General features: G+C 38.3%; 2 protein-coding genes across 3 annotated transcripts; one reads left to right on the top strand and one right to left on the bottom strand.

Moving 5' to 3' along the window:
- Positions 1-10,744: 10,744 nt before the first annotated feature.
- On the top strand, positions 10,745-15,267 carry LOC102708423 (ABSCISIC ACID-INSENSITIVE 5-like protein 2). Of its 2 annotated transcripts, none has more exons than XM_015834388.2 (3): positions 10,745-11,441; positions 11,523-11,594; positions 15,168-15,267. In XM_015834388.2, the coding sequence occupies exons 1-3, from the start codon at positions 10,869-10,871 to the stop codon at positions 15,246-15,248; spliced, it is 726 nt and encodes a 241-aa protein (XP_015689874.2). In that variant the 5' UTR covers positions 10,745-10,868; the 3' UTR covers positions 15,249-15,267. The 2 variants fall into 2 exon arrangements, with proteins under 2 accessions (XP_015689874.2, XP_040378063.1); XM_040522129.1 differs by lacking the exon at positions 15,168-15,267 and adding an exon at positions 14,026-14,147.
- A 266-nt stretch (positions 15,268-15,533) lies between these two features.
- On the bottom strand, positions 15,534-17,977 carry LOC102713059. Its single transcript, XM_006649948.3, has 9 exons — positions 17,674-17,977; positions 17,323-17,504; positions 17,155-17,247; positions 16,996-17,052; positions 16,822-16,902; positions 16,518-16,552; positions 16,265-16,354; positions 16,017-16,173; positions 15,534-15,840 (listed from the first exon to the last, which is right to left on the bottom strand). The coding sequence occupies exons 1-9, from the start codon at positions 17,798-17,800 to the stop codon at positions 15,724-15,726; spliced, it is 939 nt and encodes a 312-aa protein (XP_006650011.1). The 5' UTR covers positions 17,801-17,977; the 3' UTR covers positions 15,534-15,723.
- Positions 17,978-18,601: the final 624 nt, after the last annotated feature.

Genomic DNA, 18,601 nt, shown 5'->3' with positions numbered 1-18,601 from the left:
CGTACGAGCGGCTCGGCTCCTTTTTGCTGCGTGCGACGACACGACGATCACGAGGCGAGGCCACCTTTTGAGCAGAGAAGACGAAGGCCCATGAAGGAATCGAATCGGCCCGTAGGTGGACTGCATCAAGGCGTGGCCCATTTACCAGGCCCACGAAGAAATCGGCCCGTTTCCACCGGCCTGTGGCCGACGCCGCGGGTCGGCAGGAGCAGCCCAGCAGGACCGACGCCCCCCCCGCCGCCACGGTGATGGATGGCGGGCGTAGGCTCCGGATAAATCCCATGATTTCACGCTTTATTCGTCAAATTTGATATCCGTGAGTATACTCTTCCTGTTTTAAATTACAAATCATTTTAACTTTTTTAAAGTCAAATTATTTTAAATTTGATCAAATTTGTATAAAGGTAGTAACATTCACCGCACAAAGATACACGCATTATGAAAATATATTCAATTATAAACGAAACTAATTTAGCGTGGTATATGTTACTAAACATATTTCTCTATAAATTTGGTTGAATTTGGAGTTTACAACTTTGAAACAGAGGGATACGTACGTGAGATAATGACAGTAATTAGAATATCAAAAAATCAAACCGGAATTTGGGAAGCGTCAAACCGAGAGAGCATGCACAAGTGAGGATTTGATTTTTTAACACTCGTAAGATTGGTGTTCGATTATTTGATATCACGGCCCACTGTCATTGACTCAAATAATCCCACATATTATACTTATAAGTGTCAACATAAATAATTGGCCAACGAAAAAAATATCAAATCATGAAATTTATCGGCACAGGCAGGAAGGTTCGGCAGGCAGACGTGGCCGAGGAAGATCACCTTCGTCGCAAGGCAGCGGCCGCTCAAGCTGAGGTTCCCGTCTTGCTCAGCACATCCTGTCATCTTCCATTATTCTTCCTTGTTTTGTCCGGTCTCTCATTATTAGAGTAAAAGAACATCAATCTAAACCATATGGTTAATTGCATTCTCATCTACCTTTCGTTTATGTGATCCTCGTAATACGCTCCAAACGTTCTATGTTATAATATGTTTTAGTCTTATATACATTTATTTATGAATTCAATTTTATTAGTACGATGACAAAAACAAACTATGGTTCATTCACTTTATAGAAAAAAACAGGGTATTTTGATTTCTAAGGAATAATTTCTACCAATGTCATTCGGTTTTGTAGGAGTGAGGTGAAGAAAAATCAAAGAAAGTTTTCCTTCACCGTTATAGAGAGAAAATATAGAAAAATTTCCATTCCTTCAAACTCTTGAAAAAAATAATCATATGGAGTAATGTTTATATGAATTTCTTTTCCTCCATTTTCTTGTTTCTGTGTTAAAATTCAAAACGGACTTAATACTTCAATGCAGTTGTCATTTACAGCACTAGGGCAGTCATAACATCAAGGTAACCCAAGGTTATGTGTCATGGCAAATTTGGCAATGCCTTTCCATAGAAAACGTCTTTTCATAACATTAAACTTTGATATAGTTATATGAACTTTTCAGATATCTAAAATAATTTAGTATGTCATCTTTGAAATGTCAAAAGGTATCTCTTGGCTCTTGCCATTGAGGTAGAAATTTCCACCGTCATATCATATTGTCCATATTTAAAAGGATTCTCGATAATTAGGAAAAAAAAAGGAAGGAAAAGAAAAGGAGGATTCCTGCTTGGTGAGTGCGCATAGTACGAACGTTGGAACTTGAAGTCTCCACTCTCCATCACCTTTTAAGGGGTGTTTTTGTTGGTGAAATGAAAATTTTTGAGTGTCACATCAGATATTTGATCGGATGTCGGAAAAGATTTTTGACACGAATGAAAAAACGAATTTCATGGCTTGCCTAGAAACCGCGAGACAAATCTTTTGAGACTAATTAATCCGTCATCAGCACATGTGGGTTATTGTAGCACTTATGGCTAATGATGGACTAATTCGGTCAAAAGATTCGTCTTGTGATTTCTCATATAACTGTGTAATTAGTTTTTCGTTTCATCTACGTTTAATGCTCTATTTAGATATCCAAAGATTCGATGTGATGTTTTTGGGGGAAAATTTTGGCAACTAAACACAGGGCCTTAATTTTGCATCCCAGCTGCTTGCTTATCATCATCTGGTACTATCATAATATCAATCTTCAGGGGGTCATGTAGCCCAGAAAAGTTTTAAGCAAATTATTAGCCACTTGCAGTATAATGTCCCCCATGAAATCATTTACAAGTACAGTCTCTTCACTCCGTTCATAGTCTTTGCCCCTTTTGGAATAAAGGTCAGTGTAACTAGCTTATGCACACAGCAAACAAGTACTGGTTCTAAACGATTAGTGGAACCCATCTTTCTTTAATGACATAGTTTTGTATAGCATTATCAGTCGTTAGGGCATAACTGTACATCAATGATGGGAGTCATGAAACTGAGTAGCTTGGACATACAATTATCATCATATCTCATGAAAGAATGTGCGATTCTTTTTGGAATTGTGATTGAAATATCTATCATTTGAGTTGATCGAGCAGCTGATCCACTCATTAGACCCTGTGCCTTTCTTTTTAGAGTTATTCGAACATATCTATACTATAAATATTACTAGTGGTGGTGGACAGTAAATCTGCCACCACCACTGCCAACTCCTGGTCTGTTTTATCTATACTCTATTTTTTAAAAAATAATGATGTATTCTATATAGTGTTCCACTTACTCCATTTATTATGAGAAAGAACAGTTAGATTAATAGCCCATATATACGTCAATAACAAATATATATAACAATTAAATCCCGCTAATACGGATAATATGCTAGTATATATATAAATATATATATATATATAGATATATAAATAAATCTAAATATACTAAAACACGCTATAATATAAAACTGATGGAATAACAACACTACAGCTTTTGTCCTTTATCAGCCTGCAATGCTATGTTTCAAAGGAACCAGCTGGGTGCATTCACCAATCGAGCAGACGCATGAAGAAATCGGAATATTAGGATGTCTGTTTTGAACATTATCCGCCGACTATTATCTATAATAAAGTAACTAGAAAGATGCGTGATTTGGTCGGCATAAATAAATCTAGCAATACACCACATCTTTTTCGCTTGTGCTTATAAGTTAAAATTAAAATTTTTAATGTTAAATTTACAGTTGACCTTAGGATGTTTTTACCAAATTTTATTACTAGCTTTGGTTATTAGATCACTAAGATTATGTATATAAAAGTTTTTTAATTATTGTTTGTTTGTAAATATGCGACTTACGAATTTTGCGTCCACTTCATACGTCTCGGTTAGAAAAGAATAACATGGTCCTCCGGCGATGCTGCTGGTAGTACTAGCAATATTTTTCCTCTAGTTCTTTACTGTTGGTGTAAATATCTGGTTGTTGGAATCTTTGGAACGATTAAAATTAAAATTAAAAGAATCTTTAAAAAATATTTATATTATGGTATAACATTTAAATTTTAGAAATGCTTATGTTTTAGACTGAGAGAGTAACCAGCTTTTCTTCTCTCTTTTCCTCTCACCACCTAATCCATCCGTCTCAAAACAAACCAAATTTTCACTTTTCATCTATTATAATGTTTGACTCTTGGTCTTATTAAAAAAATTACAATTAATATTTTTGTTTTTATTAGATGATAAATCATGAATAGTATTTTACATGTAACTATTTTTTAATTTTTAAAAATTTTTCAAATAAAACGGATGGTCAAACACTGTAAACGAAAACCGAAAGATTTTGTTTTAGGACTACAACTAACATGATTTATTAATTCCTATAGTACACTACATCAGCTTACCGTACTCACTTTTATGCCCTTTTATGGAGAGGTTCAGATTGTGTTTAGTAATAGTTGTGAATTGTGACTAGTTAAGATGAAAAGTGTGTGAAAAAAAATTAAATGAGATGATTGTGATTAATCAAGATGACGTTGTTGATAGAAGTAGTTGCATCTATAAATAGCTATATCTTAATACGGATATATTAGTATATTGCAATGAAATTCAATGGTAAAATTATTTAGCTCGCTCTGACGGTGCCACTTTCCATATATTCTTAGATTTTCTGGATAATCTTAATTACTGCAAAGATGAAGAGTTAAGGTAAGATAAGAAATTTCTATATAATTTTTCTTTTATGCAAAATATATACTTTTGTAGCTTAGTAAGTGGTACTGCAATAATACAAAATCAATAAAACAACGTAGCCTTTCTACCCCCGCGCCCACACCAAAGCACGTGGTAAGGAAAAAAAACTTCGATGATTCATGCCAGGCTTACGCCAGTTCATTTTTACTTATATTTCATAACGTAATATTTTTAACATTATTATTATTTTAATTCATATAGATGCATATATATGTATATAATATAAATAGATCAATAGATAAATCTAAAGATAATTAAAAAAATTATAATATAAAATTGTTTTGTTTATCATATTACAATATACCTAGCTACACGTGCAAACAACATGTACATAAACATAACTCACGACGAAGGAACATGTGTAGCTAGTAGGGCATGGACGAATCCACGGTATAACTAGTGGGGTCTTAGGACTTCACTTAAATTTAATACTTAGTGTATTATTAATATGTAATAAGTAAAAAAGTTTTAGCACAGTGACAATCCTAATAAGATTCACCCACTTAATTTTTGGGCTAGTTTCACCCATTAGTAGGGTACAAAATTGGTTGGCTAGTTTGCATCGCACGCGTCATCGCCGACTCGCGTCGACTTGTAGTGTAGGTCGCAGCAGCTAGCATTCCGTCGCCATCTCCCCATTCCTTGTTGCCACCCAACCGTCCCCCTCTTGCCATCCTACGGCTCCTTTCATTGCCGTCCAGGACCTTAGCCGTCGACAACAGTGGGGTTGGGTTCCATGGCTCCATCGTATCACGCCAAATTGACATGCCCTCCTCCGATTGGTGATCGAGGAAGCCAAGAAGGTGACTGGCTGACTGCGAGCGAGTTTCAATAGTATGGATAACTACCGGCCCTAATTTATCTATAGCCAATCTAATAGTCAATTCATACAATAATTGACTTCAAAACATTAATACATGGTTCCACATGTCATACACACATGATGTCTCCTGTACCTAGCTACAAATTAATTGTCTGCTCTCTTCTCTCTCCCCTCTTATCTTTTTAAAATATGTTTACGGCTGACTTATAACGTGCTATTGTACCTGCTCTTAGTCATATAGCCTTCCACTCCTCTGCTTTGCTCTTCTTAGCCTCTTGGTGGTTTGTGTATGTGAATTGGTATTGATTTAATCGGTTGGCGAGCGTAGAGTATGGTAGCGACATTGTGATCTTCTGTTTTATGTGTAAAATCTTTTGTATTTGAACTACTTGTATCATAATATTTGTACACTTTGGATGTACTAGCTGAATTAGTAGATTAATAATTATATAGATGTTATTGCAGTATTTGTATTCCATTGTAAGCTTTGTACTAATTTTGTGCTTGGAGGGATTTATGGTATTAGAAAGTTTTGGTACATAACTCAACGTACGATCGTCTAATTTGTTCTTGTCTTTTTGCTTATGCATATATTTATAACCTAAATAAATTTGGTGTTTTGATTTTAGGATTTTTTTTATCACTACAACCACATATATATATATATATATATATATATATACCCACATATAATTTTTGAATCGCTAATAAACAGTTTTTCTTATGCTTATAATAAGCAAAACAAAAAACGCAGAAAATTTCGTGACTATACTACCGCCGATGACAGCTATAAGTAGTGGCTAGCCATAAAATTGTCAACCTCGCTAACACATCATCTTTTACGACGTGTTTGATATGTTTGGTTTCAAGGATAATATTGTCAACCTCACCAAGCATATGACGGGTTCGCTCCATCTCATCTCATCCCTGCACCAAACATAAAACATAGTCTAACACATCTCTCTAACCGAATAGAAAAATAAGATCAACACATCCCACCATACAGGGATGGATCTGACCAATCTTACCTCATCCGACCCATCTCATCTCGTACACGAACTAAACACATACTTAGCTTATATTTATGCTTATATGCTAAAATTTAAAATTTTAATGGTTAAATTTAGATTTTTTTCACCGAAGTTTATTTCTCAGGATTGGTTCTCAGATCTTAAAACATGTATATAAAAGTTTTATTTCTAAATTATTTTTTATATAAATATGTTATTGGGCATTTTCATAAAATCCAAACAATCAAACGTATAGTACCTGCTAAATTCTGGCAGTCAAGCGAATGCACATTGGTGATTGATGGAAGGGATTGGGACAGCCGATACGTCACTGTACTGGCTGAGCAGTAGTAATTTTTTTTGTTGGCGTCAGGCCGCTGCTGGATTATTGTCAAGCGCAATTTCTGGTAGACTGGTTGTTACCCATCGTGATCATACGAACAGAATACTTGATCACCACAGAGATGGAAGCATTAAGGATTAGTATTACGGACCGAGCTTACTCTGGCTGCCGATATTTTAACCTCGCTTTCCTCGCGGTAATGACAAAGTGACAACCACCCCCTAGAATTGACCACAGGCTGGGAGATAATATTTTCTGAGGAGAAAGGTTGCAACCACCAGTGCTATTAAGCTTCTTAATTAAATTCTCCAACCATTGAGCCGTTTGGTCCTCCCCGCTCATCCTATCGGTGTCTCGCTGCACGTACGGGCGTACTGCTGCCAACTCACCCCCACCCTAGTCCTGTTCTTCTTTCCTCTGAACGATGAACAGTGCATGCTGCAGCTGAGCTTTAAAATCTTCCGGTTTTTATTCTGAACAAACACCGGCTACCCAATGAAAGCAAAAGCAAGCACATGTTTGTACTGGGTATTACCTATGTCCCGAAATAAGTTTATTTTTTAAGTTTTAGATATAATATTTTGACATTTCGTTCTGTTTAAACTTTTTTATGCTTAATATTTTTATTGTTACTAGATGATAAAACATAAATAATATTTTATATGTAACTAATTTTTTAAGTTTTTAATAAAATTTTCAAATAAGACGAATGGTCAAACATTGGACATAAGAATTTAAAAAATAAAGTTATTATAGGACGGAGGTAACCGTACATACCCATTTCATCACAAAATATAAAGCCTTTTAGAGGATGATGATACTGTTCCTAATAACAACGTGGCGAATTTAAATAGAGACGGCTGTGAATAGTTGAGAACTTGAGATAAGATAGTAAGTGGTTAAATTAAATAGTGGAATTGATCTGATTAATGGAGATTATTTCTGAACTTTTCTAATTTTTAATTCTAAAACTACACTACCACGTTAGTGAGGGGAGATTTGTAAAAATGGGATTCCAAACATCTGACATTTGTAAATTTGACACTCAGAGTGTATGACATGTGCGTCCATCTGTGTCTATGAAATGTGGGCCCAATGACAAATCTATGAAATACCACGATTGAAGTGCTATTGGTGTGGAATCGTTATTTGGGCACAACAAGAGACTGGTGTGGCGAAAGAATACAACCACACTAACTGCGTAAGCATGATAGTGTTATTTGAACACGACCAAGCGGAGTGTCTTGGGTAAAACGTTTAAATCTAGAAATAAGTTTTAGAGGGTATAGTTTTAAAATTAAAAACTTTAGATAATACTATCTCCGTCCGAAAATAATGTCATTTTTCAGTTTTTACATAATGTTTTGACTCTTCGTCTTATTTATAATTTTTTTGCGATTAATATTTTTATTGTTACTAGATGATAAAATATAAATAGATGATAAAATATGAATAGTACTTTATATGTGACTAATTTTTATAAATTTTTTTACAAATTTTTCAAATAAGACGAATAGTCAAAGCATACAACACTACTATTACATTTCAAATTAAAGGCGCACCTAGGACCAAAAGAGCCTTGTTTTCGTTGTGATTAAGGCCCCGTTTAGTTTCCAAAAATTTTTCTCAAAAATATCACATCGATTTTTTGACATCTAAATGGAGCATTAAATATATATAAACATTAAAACTACTTATACATTTATGAAGTATATATTTATGAAGGAAATAGTGAGATAAATCTTTTGAGTCTAATTAGGACGTGATTAGCCATAAGTGTTACAGTAACCAACATGTGCTAATGATGAATTAATTAGACTCAAAAGATTCGTCTCGCGGTTTTCAGGCGAAATCTAAAATTTGTTTTGTAATTAAACTAAGTGTAATACTTCAAATGTGTGTTTAAAGTTTTGATGTGATATTTTTGCAAAAAAATTTTACAAACTAAACAACTCCTTAGGCACACCCGGAGATCTACGAGGAAGCATTTGCACACACAAAACTATAAGCTTATTTAATACACACCACCTTTGTCAAAATAAATTAGAAGACTAAACTTATTTTGTAGCAAAGAAAGTACAAAGGATAAGAAAACAAATGAATTTTGGAGGATTGAAATGTATTGGTAGCGATTTCTATATAGTCCTTTGGGATAAAGGAACGACTCAAATCTTCCATTGAACAAGGAATATCTCCAATAGTTCCCTAGAAGTCCCATGGAACATCCCAATTTACATGAACTTTGAGAAATATAACTATAGCAGTAAGCCATGCCTTCATGTTGTCTTGTAGTCTCAAAATTCCATATGGTGCTACACCACTATCAAATTATCAAATGGTTAAATGCGGAGATCCGATTACGATATTCAGAGAACGTAGAATCGTTTGTTACCAAGGTATGCGTGAGACTATACAAAGAAGAAAGACATCTAATTTATAGTACTAGTTGTAGGGATGGTAATCCGGGTACGGGTACCCGCCGGGTACCCGATCTGACGGGTATAGGTACAATTTTTTACCCGTGGTTAGTACTTGTATCCGACCCGAATCGACACGAGTATGAGCATCGGTATTTTTTTAACTGCAGGTAACCCGTTGGGTACCCGAATGTAGCACACATATTGAATTTGGCTAAAAATTAATTATATTATTCATATAATAATATTTGTGATGTACTCCCTTTTAGCTAAAAACTTTGATGTGATCTATGTCTTGAACTTTTAACGTGTGATGCAATATTGAACGGTTGAATCGGAACATCATATAATGTGCTATGTGATGTTATTATTGCTATGATTAGTTTGTTGTATTTGTTGGAATATTTTATTATGAGCAATATATTGTATTTGTTGAACTTTTCATGTGTGATACAATATTATATTATGAGCAGTATGTTTAGTTTGTTGTATTTGTTGCAACGATTATTTTAATGTGTTTTTGTCATGTGAAATGACATCCCGACGGGTACCCGATACCTGTCCGCTATCGATGAGTAAGGATACGGGTATTAAATTTTACCCACAGGTATAGGTAGAAAATTCTACCCGCGATCTTCGAGTTGACAGACGGGTAATTGCTCTACCTATCCCAAACCTGACCCGTTGTCGTCCCTTACTAGTTGAGATGCTGATATGAGTAACAAAGCTAGTTCAGTTTACACGTGTTGTCAATAGATTGAATACACCAAGTATAATATGGGAGGTATCTAATCTAGCCTGCCAACTAATCGTGGTGGAAATGATAAACATTGAAGTCGATGACAGTAGTTGGTAGTTATAGACAAGATCCTCCTTGTAGCAAGCTTGATGTAGCATGGATTATCTGCCTTATAAATACCAGAAAGATACACAGCCCCTTTTAGAAGACCCTCATATTTATATCATAATTAACCACTTATTAAAGTAAAAATCAAGATAACTAAACTCAACACGAACATAATAGTACTCACCATGTTCGGGTTGGATTACTGGATCTTTTTCTTATCGATCCATATACCTGTTAATTACTTTCTGCATAACTTTAGGTATTTAGAATTTTTAGCTATCCTATACACGTGTGTAGGGTATGTTATACTTACACTGGCCCAGGCCATTTTTTCTACAAAAAATCCTATAGAATGTACTAAATGAAACACCACATCACTTCCATATGTTTTTTCTTCTTCATATTTCCAATTTTTCTGAATTCTTACTTTTCAAAAGATTCATGAGAGCGGCAAGTATAAACACATAGAATTGAAAAACATAGAAAATTTTCCTTAAAGGTTCGAGAAAATAAAGTTAAAGTGGAATTTTATATGTTTTCTTTAGTATCCATTCCAAAGGTTTTTATATTCCTACAATTCTTTACTCTTGCAATCCTTTGAAATCGAAGATGCCCTGAAAAGATAAAAATTCAGCATAGGATAGCAGTGACACCGGTGTCACTGTTGTGTGGGCCTAGGTTGAGGTGGCGGCAGTACCTGAATAATCTGATCTCTTGTGTCACATTGGCATGTCTCTCTTGTGCAGATTCTGCCGCTGCCACCGCGAATATAACCCGACGGGCTCTGGCCAAAGGCAAAGGGGAGGCAAAGCGAGGAGACGAGGCGAGGGAACCTTGTAGGCAGCGCCTCTTTCTTCTTCTCCTTTTTTTTTTCTTCCCCCCGCCCGCGCGCGCACAGGCGCACGCACTCCTCCTCCCCATCTTTTTGGATTCTTCCCGAGCGAGAGAGAGAGAGGAGGCGGCATCATCGCGCTCGCCTCTTGTCTGCCCCCATTGGCCCAAGCCCACCACGCCCCGCTTTGTGGAATCCTAAATTCTTGCCTCCCCACCTCGGCACCGCACCGCACCTCCCCCACTCTGCTTCTTCGTCTTCGTCTACCCCTTCTGCCTGCGAGGGAGGGAGGGGGGGGGGGGGGGTCTTGCCATGCGGGGTCGATTGGTGTTGCGGCGTAGGTGTTTGATTGTTTGATCGTGCGGGGGAGGGTGTGTGTGTGTGTGTGTGCAGCAGGTGGTGATCACGCGCGAGCGGGTGGGGGGTGGATGGGAGCTCAGGCAATGTCGTCGCACCACGGCGGGAGCGGGGGCGTGTCGAGGCAGGGGTCGCTGTGCGGCCTCGCGCTGAGCGAGGTGGAGGGGCAGCTGCACGGGGTGAACCTCGATGACCTCACCCGCACGGGTGGGGCGGGGGCGGGGAGGAGGACGGTGGACGAGGTGTGGCGGGACATACAGGGCACGACGGGCAACGGCTTCCTGCGGCCGGCGGCGGGGTCTGCGGGGCAGATGACGCTCGAGGACTTCCTCTCCAGGACCGGCGCCGTGGCACCCGACGACGCGGACTCGGGGACGGGGAGCGGTGGGTGCGCCGTCGACGGCGCGCGCTGGGGGCACCCGCACCACCACCACGTCGGGCGCCCCGTGCCACGGCCGCTTGGCGTGGGCACCGGCCCGGTGCTGGACGCGCTGTACCATGACGGCACGGTGTCCGGGCGGAAGCGCGCCCCAGCCGCCGCGGCTGCAGGCGAGGGCGCCGCCGCGGAGAAGACGGTGGAGCGGCGGAAGAAGCGGATGATCAAGAACCGCGAGTCGGCGGCGAGGTCGCGCGCCAGGAAGCAGGTCAGCAGCTCCTCACACCGACCATCTCGCGCATTCGATCGTGCTCGCGCCCGCGCAAGCACTAAGGTCTGGTTGATGCAGGCATACACGAACGAGCTGGAGAACAAAATCTCGCGGCTTGAGGAGGAGAACAAGCGGCTCAGGATGCACAAGGTATGCTTTGATTCATCATATCAATACTACCAAACTGCACCATGCCATATACATGCATGAACTTGACTCCATTATCTGAAAAAGAAAAAAAACCATATGATTAGCAATATCCTTGGATGTGTTTGGTTACAGGGCCCATCCATGACTCTGTTTGATTGGAGAATATTCATTTCAGATCCAGTTTCAATCTATCCCACCAAAACGATGGGACGGATTCGTCTCAGGACGACCACGACGCATAGAGGAGTGTTCATTTTATTTATTAAATTTATTTAAAATATATTACTTATATAAATATAAGTATCAATTACTTTAGTTTATTCATATATTAATCATAGTATTTAATATTTTATTTTGGATATGAGAGGTAACTTTTATCTCATCTCATCCCTTCAACCAAATAAAAAACAAGTTTAACTCATCCCATATTATCCCTTTCACCAATCAAAAAATAGGATCCAACTCATCAATCTAACCAAACAGAAAAATTTATGAACCAAACACGTCCCTATAGTACAAAGTGTTATGCCAAATCAGGTCTCCAAGCTTGTTTTGTTCATCACTTGCAGGAACCATAAGGATATTTGTCACATATTAGCAGTATTATTATAGGATGGGGTTGCTAGGTTTTAGTTCTTTTCAGTGTTCTTTTGCTTTCAAAACTCATTTGGATTTCTAGTAAGGGACAAATTAAGACACTGTCGCATGTAGGTCACTCGGGCCAATTCATTGCTAATGTCCTAAGATTTTGGGGCCACTATACGATGATGTATACTATAAAAATAGACATGGGGTCTACCAGTATTCGGTTGGAACAACCGGGTTGTTTTCAGTGATGGAGCCAGGAAGGATTGCCACTTTAATTCCATTCTAAGGGGCGACAATTCCAACATACCTACGTCCTTAGAGAATTGATACTCTACAGTAATTACCATATCCTTTGGGGTGGCCGGGCGTGCTTACAGAGAATAAATACTTTAATCTTGTATCATTGTTCGGTATCATCTTAGTCTACCTGTACATGAGTTTTCTCTGGGCAGTTCTTTGTTTCGCTGGCACAATTCTTCTCTAGCATAATGATGCAAGCTCGAGAAAAGAAATTGCAACAAATCGTAGTTGTGCTAGCAAATCAAGCATTCAGAAACTAACAATCTGCCTTCAACAGAAACACCCTCGTACGTACTCTAGCCCTTTGTTTTTATCTCGTTGTCTCTGCGTGATTGGCTTCGCTCTGAAGTGGTTATGAGAGGACGTCTGGCGATGGACGGACGACACAGTTTTGTCCAATCGAATGGTGTTCCGTCTTGTCCTCTGTTGCTTCTTGCACAAAGAAAAAAAATCTCTCTTTGTTAATGCTCGAATTTTCATAATACCACCTGAAAATAGGTTTGCTTTCTTTTTAAGAACATTGAATCAGAAAACGAACTAATAAGATGCTGCATTAGTATCACTAGATTATGGCACGTTGTTTAGTGGCTTTTTAATGGAAAAAAGGTGATTTATTAGCGCATAATTAATTAAGTAATAAATATTACTACATCTGTACTATAATAACTTTATTTTTTTGTTTTTTTCTAACGTTTGACCATTCGTCTTATTTGAAAAATTTGTACCAAAACTTAAAAAAATTATTCACGCATAAAATACTATTTATGTTTTATCATCTAGTAATAACAAAAAAAATTAATCGCAAAAAATTTTTTAAATAAGACTAAGAGTCAAAACATTATATCAAAAAACTGAAAAGTTGAGTTATTATGGGACGGAGGTACTACAAATTACAAACTTAAAAAATAGATTATAGAAAAATAAAAAATTATAGAAAAACGTTGTTGACCCGTTTGAAAATGTGAATATGTAAACCGGTGAAGATCTATCCTAACCTCCAGCAAGAAACGGGTGATCAACCATTTCTTTTCAGAATAAACGAGGGTCTGCATATTGGACAGGCACTACAGTTCACTTGATAATTTATACTAGTATTAAACCGGGGCTTTCATCACTCCCTATGTTAGAACTAGATTTTTATCAATAATTATTCTATTAGAGTATTATTTATGTGATACAAAAGCATAATCATAAGTAAGTACGTTGAAATACAAATCTAATAACTCAATTTTGTATAAGAAGAATTATATTCTAATAAAGTAAATATAGCTTAAAAGTCTTATTTGACTAAACAAATAAATATATAAATATATGTTATATTTTGAAACTGACGAGTTGTATGTCAGCTCGTGTTACTCCTCTGGCATGCATCAGCATGATACTAGGATCGCTTCATGTCAATAAATAATATTGTTTGCCATCCTTTTCAGGTTAGAGCGGATATTATACCACTATCCATGTGCTAACGAAATCTGCACATCTATCTTGAACTGCACTTATTTCATAGTTTTGTGTTTTTTCACTTGTTTATGCTCCTTCCTAGGCCCATGTCACGAAATCTGAAGACAGCATGTACTACTCTGTGTTTCTGCAAGTGGCAACTTCTCCGAAAGGCGAGATTTATGCCCTACTTTGCATTCTGGGAGTATGAGACGCTTGCCTCATTGTCCAAACTGATATTGCTTGAATATGAAACGTTTAGCAAGTTATAAACTTGTTAAAGGGGTTGTTTAGATGGGGCTAAACTTTTTAGCCCCATGTCATATCGGATGTTTAGGCACTAATTTAAGGTATTAAACATAGGCCGCGTTCGGTACAGGGATAAGTTAACTTGTCCTTACTAATATATTACATGATTAATTAATTATTAATTATTAAAAAATATAAAATAGATTAATATGATTTTTTAAAACAATTTTTTTATAAAAAAATTTGTAAAAAATACACCGTTTAACAGTTCGAAAAACGTGCACGCGAAAAACGAGGGGAATAAGTTAACTTGCTGTGGCTAACGAATGCGGCCATAGACTAATAAAAAAACTAATTTCATAAATGAGAGTTAATCTGCAAGACAAATTTTTTAAGCCTAATTAATCTATAATTAGTAAATGTTTACTGCAGCATCAGATAGACTAATCATGGATTAATTAGGCACATTAGATTCGTTGCACGAATTAGTCCAAAATTATAAATAAGTCTTATTAATAATGTATATTTACTATTTATAATAATTTATAATAAGTATTAAAACATCCTATATGACTTGTCACCGGAAACAAACACCTCCTAAATTCGAGAAGAAATGGTGTGTTTAGAAAACACAAATTTGAGACGATCCTTTTTTTTTTTGGGGGTAAAGTCGTACTAACTCGTGACAATAGTAGTAGTACGAATGCTTTACCCACATGCAGGGCAGCTGCGCAGTCTGTAAACTGCATGCATGCAGCATGCATCAGATGCAGACTTGCAGTACGTGGAAAGTAACAAAGCTCCGTTTGCGAGCTGGACTAGTGAACTGTGTTCCTTTTGACTTCTCAGAGAACGATGAACTAGTAGGCATTTGCTATATTTGCTCTTTGAGATCTGCTTCAGTAATGGAGATTTCTTTTCATATTTCGATGCCCCAATAGTGATACTGACGTGCTACTGTTTTGCAAACTGACGGTGTTTTTGTGCTTGCTACAGGAACCTGAACCAGTAGTGCAATATGTACCCCAACAGGAGCCAAAGAATCAGCTCCGGCGGGTTAACTCGGCCGACTTCTGAACCATGTTAATAGCAGAAGCTTTCCTCGAATTAAGGTGGTTCAAGTTGTGACTGCCATGTTGAAGATTACTTAGCTAGTAAGAACATCCTTTTCTCTGCAGTTTCCAGATTTCTGGAAGCTGTTGCAGAAGTGTTGTACTCCTAACTTGTGGTTTATGCAGCCGCAGTCTAGCCTTCCTCCCGCTGGTGCAATGCTTTCTGTAGCCTGTGATTGCAAGAGTGCCCCAGATAAGATGTACTAATGATTTATCACATCCAAAATGGGGAAAAAAACATGCTAGTCTAAAATCATACTCCAACTCCTTTTAACACCGTTAGAATGAGACAAAGCAGACAAACAAAATTCAGGATAGTTTCTTTTGTTGTTGAAAAATATCACAGAAACTTTATTCAATCAAAAGCCGAAACATCTATACATCAGTACTGTCTTGATTTATAAAGCAACTAGATTAACATAGGCCTCAACGCTGGTACATCAACTGCTGTCAGCATCCTCTTCTGGGAGTATCAATCTTAGGTCCTCATTGTCCCTGTAAACTTGTACCAAAGCTGCAGCCTTGTATGCAAAGAAACCCATCATCCCTGGAACAAGCTGTATAAGGAGAAACAGTTGCTCAAGACAGGATATACATTTAGCTAACAAAATTCAGGACAATAACCCTAACTACGTGATTGTCCCAGTTAATGGGGGCAGAACATGGAATGTGTAACATAAGGTGGAGTTGAATGTGATGTATGCGCTGCAATATCAAAGAGTTGTTCCTTTACCTCAAAATTTAAAATGCTATTTTGAAAGTGATCTGAGAAGGTCGATAATCCAAAAATTATAGCAGGTATTACAAGCCTTGGAGACGAAAGAGCTACTGTAATACCGCCCAACGTCTTCTCTACCGTATTCTTCAAATCCTCGCTTCTTATGCCGATTCTAACATTTTTCACATATGTAGGAGCAATTAATGAACCTGTGAGGGCAAAGACTGATGATACATTGTAAACGACAACATTTACAAACATACCTTTTCACCTTCTTCTTCAGAAAAATTTCTGGAACATCTTTCTTTGACAAGTTATCTGTGTGACGATACAAAAGTTGAAGATACAAGCAACTGTTCAACATAAATGTGAATGGTTAGATTATAATTCATCTTTGATAGTTGCAACACAAGATAATCAGGTGAGTTGAGAGACTAGCCCCAGAGACAATGTACTGAAACAAGGTAACACTAACTTTTGAGTTCTTATGTTGCAAAGGAAGTAAATTGAGCTTACCTGAAAGCAACTCCAAAAGCATAACTGATAGCAGCCTGTTCAATTGGAGAGTTACAGATTCAATCACATCAAAAATTATTTTAACAATTAATGTCAATATATAAAACAATTAGGTCATTTGAGCTCTGGAAGTAACTATATTTCTGTTTCTTATAGTTGGTTATGAAAATTATCAGTGGAACAGAGGAGAAAACTGTGACCCACATTACCACAATAGCTTGAAACTAGTTATTATTGTTTCAAGGTGACCAAAAGTATATGTCAAATTTGATGCCAATTAATATAAAGTTCAAAATCTATTTACCTCCAGAGAGAAGACTAGGAGACAGTATAAACTGCATGCAGCTCCAACTCCTGCGGTCAGGAGCAATAGCTCATCCTTAAGCTGTGGCAAGTGATGATCATCAGTAGATGGGCACAAAAGCTTTTCTGACTAGGTTCGAAAGCGAAGCACAGGGCAGCTGAAATGAAAACGTACTGCTTCATATCTTAGAAGGTTGAGCTCCTTCCTTCTCTCACTCTCATTCTGCCTATCCTGTCATCATTTGCAACAGAATTAGCATTTCTCCAAATGATCCAAGCAATCATGATCATGAACAGTGAACCCAAGCCACCACATCTCGACAGACTCACGGACCTTAGCAGAAAGCCTCTTGCTGACAGGAAGGCTGCTCTCACCGGACACCCAATCTCTCGTCGCCGCAAGCCTCAGCATTCCCCCGCCCGCGACCTACAACAGGATGATTCTCAGTATTGCTCTGCAAAATCAGACGACAAAAAAACGCTTGAAATCGGTACACCTTACATCGTCTTCAGGCCGCTGAGCAACATCTGCTGAGTTTTCTTGCTCCGTGGCAGCCTCGACGACACCAAGGGCGGTGCCGCTTCTCCTCCAGACCATGTCGGAGATCTTCGTGACGAAGTCGCCGTGCGCCTGCCTCTCCGCGAGGAACATGCGCAGCACCTCCTCCCCGAGGCTCTCCCCGGCTGCCACCACCACCACCACCACCACCACCACCACCAGAATTCAATGGAATCAACACCAGCCAAACCAACAAAACACACAAATCATTCCCAAATCACTACGCGAGCTCAAAAAATCCACGGCGCCAGGCACAGAATGACGATGGTTCGAGGCTTCATAGGTAGCAAGTACCTTGGAGGGAGGAGTACCGGAGCGCGGAGGCGCGCGGGGAGGCGCGGGCGCGGGCGGGGCCGAGAAGAGGCCGCGGGACGTCGAGGCCGCCGCCGCAGCAGCGGAGGCCGGGGAGCCCCATGGCCATGGCGGCGGCGAGCAAGCTACGCTACACTGCAGTACACTACACTTGCTCGGCTGAGGCTAGGAGAGCCGACGATCCAGATGTTTGGAGCCGCCGCCCGTCCCTCGCAATTCACAAACAGAAACAGGCAAAAATATCTTCCTTTTCGGCCTATCTGTACCCAATCTAATTCCGCCTCATGCTTGTAATCCAAGGGGGGAATGGGCGGCTACAAGAATGTCACTCCTCGTGTTGCCATTGCTACACATGAAATTCGTTACATATTTAATATTCTTCACATAAAATTTAATTTATTTGTAGGTCTAACTTGAATCGAAATTGAAACTAGGAATATATCCCTTCTTTATAATGCAGTTTTTCTTTTCTTTTCTCGATGTGGAGTATAAGAACTTCATTTTGAGGCTTATATTAAACGCAACGATTATTGACGATTAAAAAATAATGTATTGGTAAAATTAGATATATTTGTTCTGACTATCTTTCTTCTAGGTAGGAGGCTATGAAAATAAAATACGATAAAAAAATCTCAAAATCAACACCAAATTTAAATTTTAAAATTTGGTGTATAAGCATAAACATAAAAAAAAATTGAGGATGCAAGAGTGCACTTAGGAAGTGGAAATTAAGACAGCAAAATTGCAGGACGGACATGCGCAATATCAATGGTAAGTCTCAACAACAAAATGTTAGGGAAAATGCTAAAGAGCTACACTGGTAATGTATAAATTTCTACCAGGTTAGCTACTTAGGAGTAACTGGTATCGAAATATTTAAACAAAACTCAGGACTGGATTCCCGCTCTAG

Source organism: Oryza brachyantha, chromosome 3 (assembly GCF_000231095.2).
Source record: "Oryza brachyantha chromosome 3, ObraRS2, whole genome shotgun sequence".
NCBI lineage: Eukaryota > Viridiplantae > Streptophyta > Magnoliopsida > Poales > Poaceae > Oryza > Oryza brachyantha.
This window is presented reverse-complemented; position numbering and strand designations above follow the sequence as displayed.

What these genes read in the sequence shown, in the direction of transcription:
- LOC102713059 (XM_006649948.3), bottom strand. Translation starts at nt 17,800, where the DNA reads ATGGCCATGGGGCTCCCCGGCCTCCGCTGCTGCGGCGGCGGCCTCGAC. An exon ending in CTCAGCGGCCTGAAGACGAT is followed by an intron (nt 17,248 to 17,322) that starts GTAAGGTGTACC and finishes ATCCTGTTGTAG; the next exon opens with GTCGCGGGCGGGGGAATGCT. An exon ending in GCAAGAGGCTTTCTGCTAAG is followed by an intron (nt 17,053 to 17,154) that starts GTCCGTGAGTCT and finishes AAATGATGACAG; the next exon opens with GATAGGCAGAATGAGAGTGA.
- LOC102708423 (XM_040522129.1), top strand. Translation starts at nt 10,869, where the DNA reads ATGGGAGCTCAGGCAATGTCGTCGCACCACGGCGGGAGCGGGGGCGTG. An exon ending in GGTCGCGCGCCAGGAAGCAG is followed by an intron (nt 11,442 to 11,522) that starts GTCAGCAGCTCC and finishes TGGTTGATGCAG; the next exon opens with GCATACACGAACGAGCTGGA. An exon ending in AGCGGCTCAGGATGCACAAG is followed by an intron (nt 11,595 to 14,025) that starts GTATGCTTTGAT and finishes GCTCCTTCCTAG; the next exon opens with GCCCATGTCACGAAATCTGA.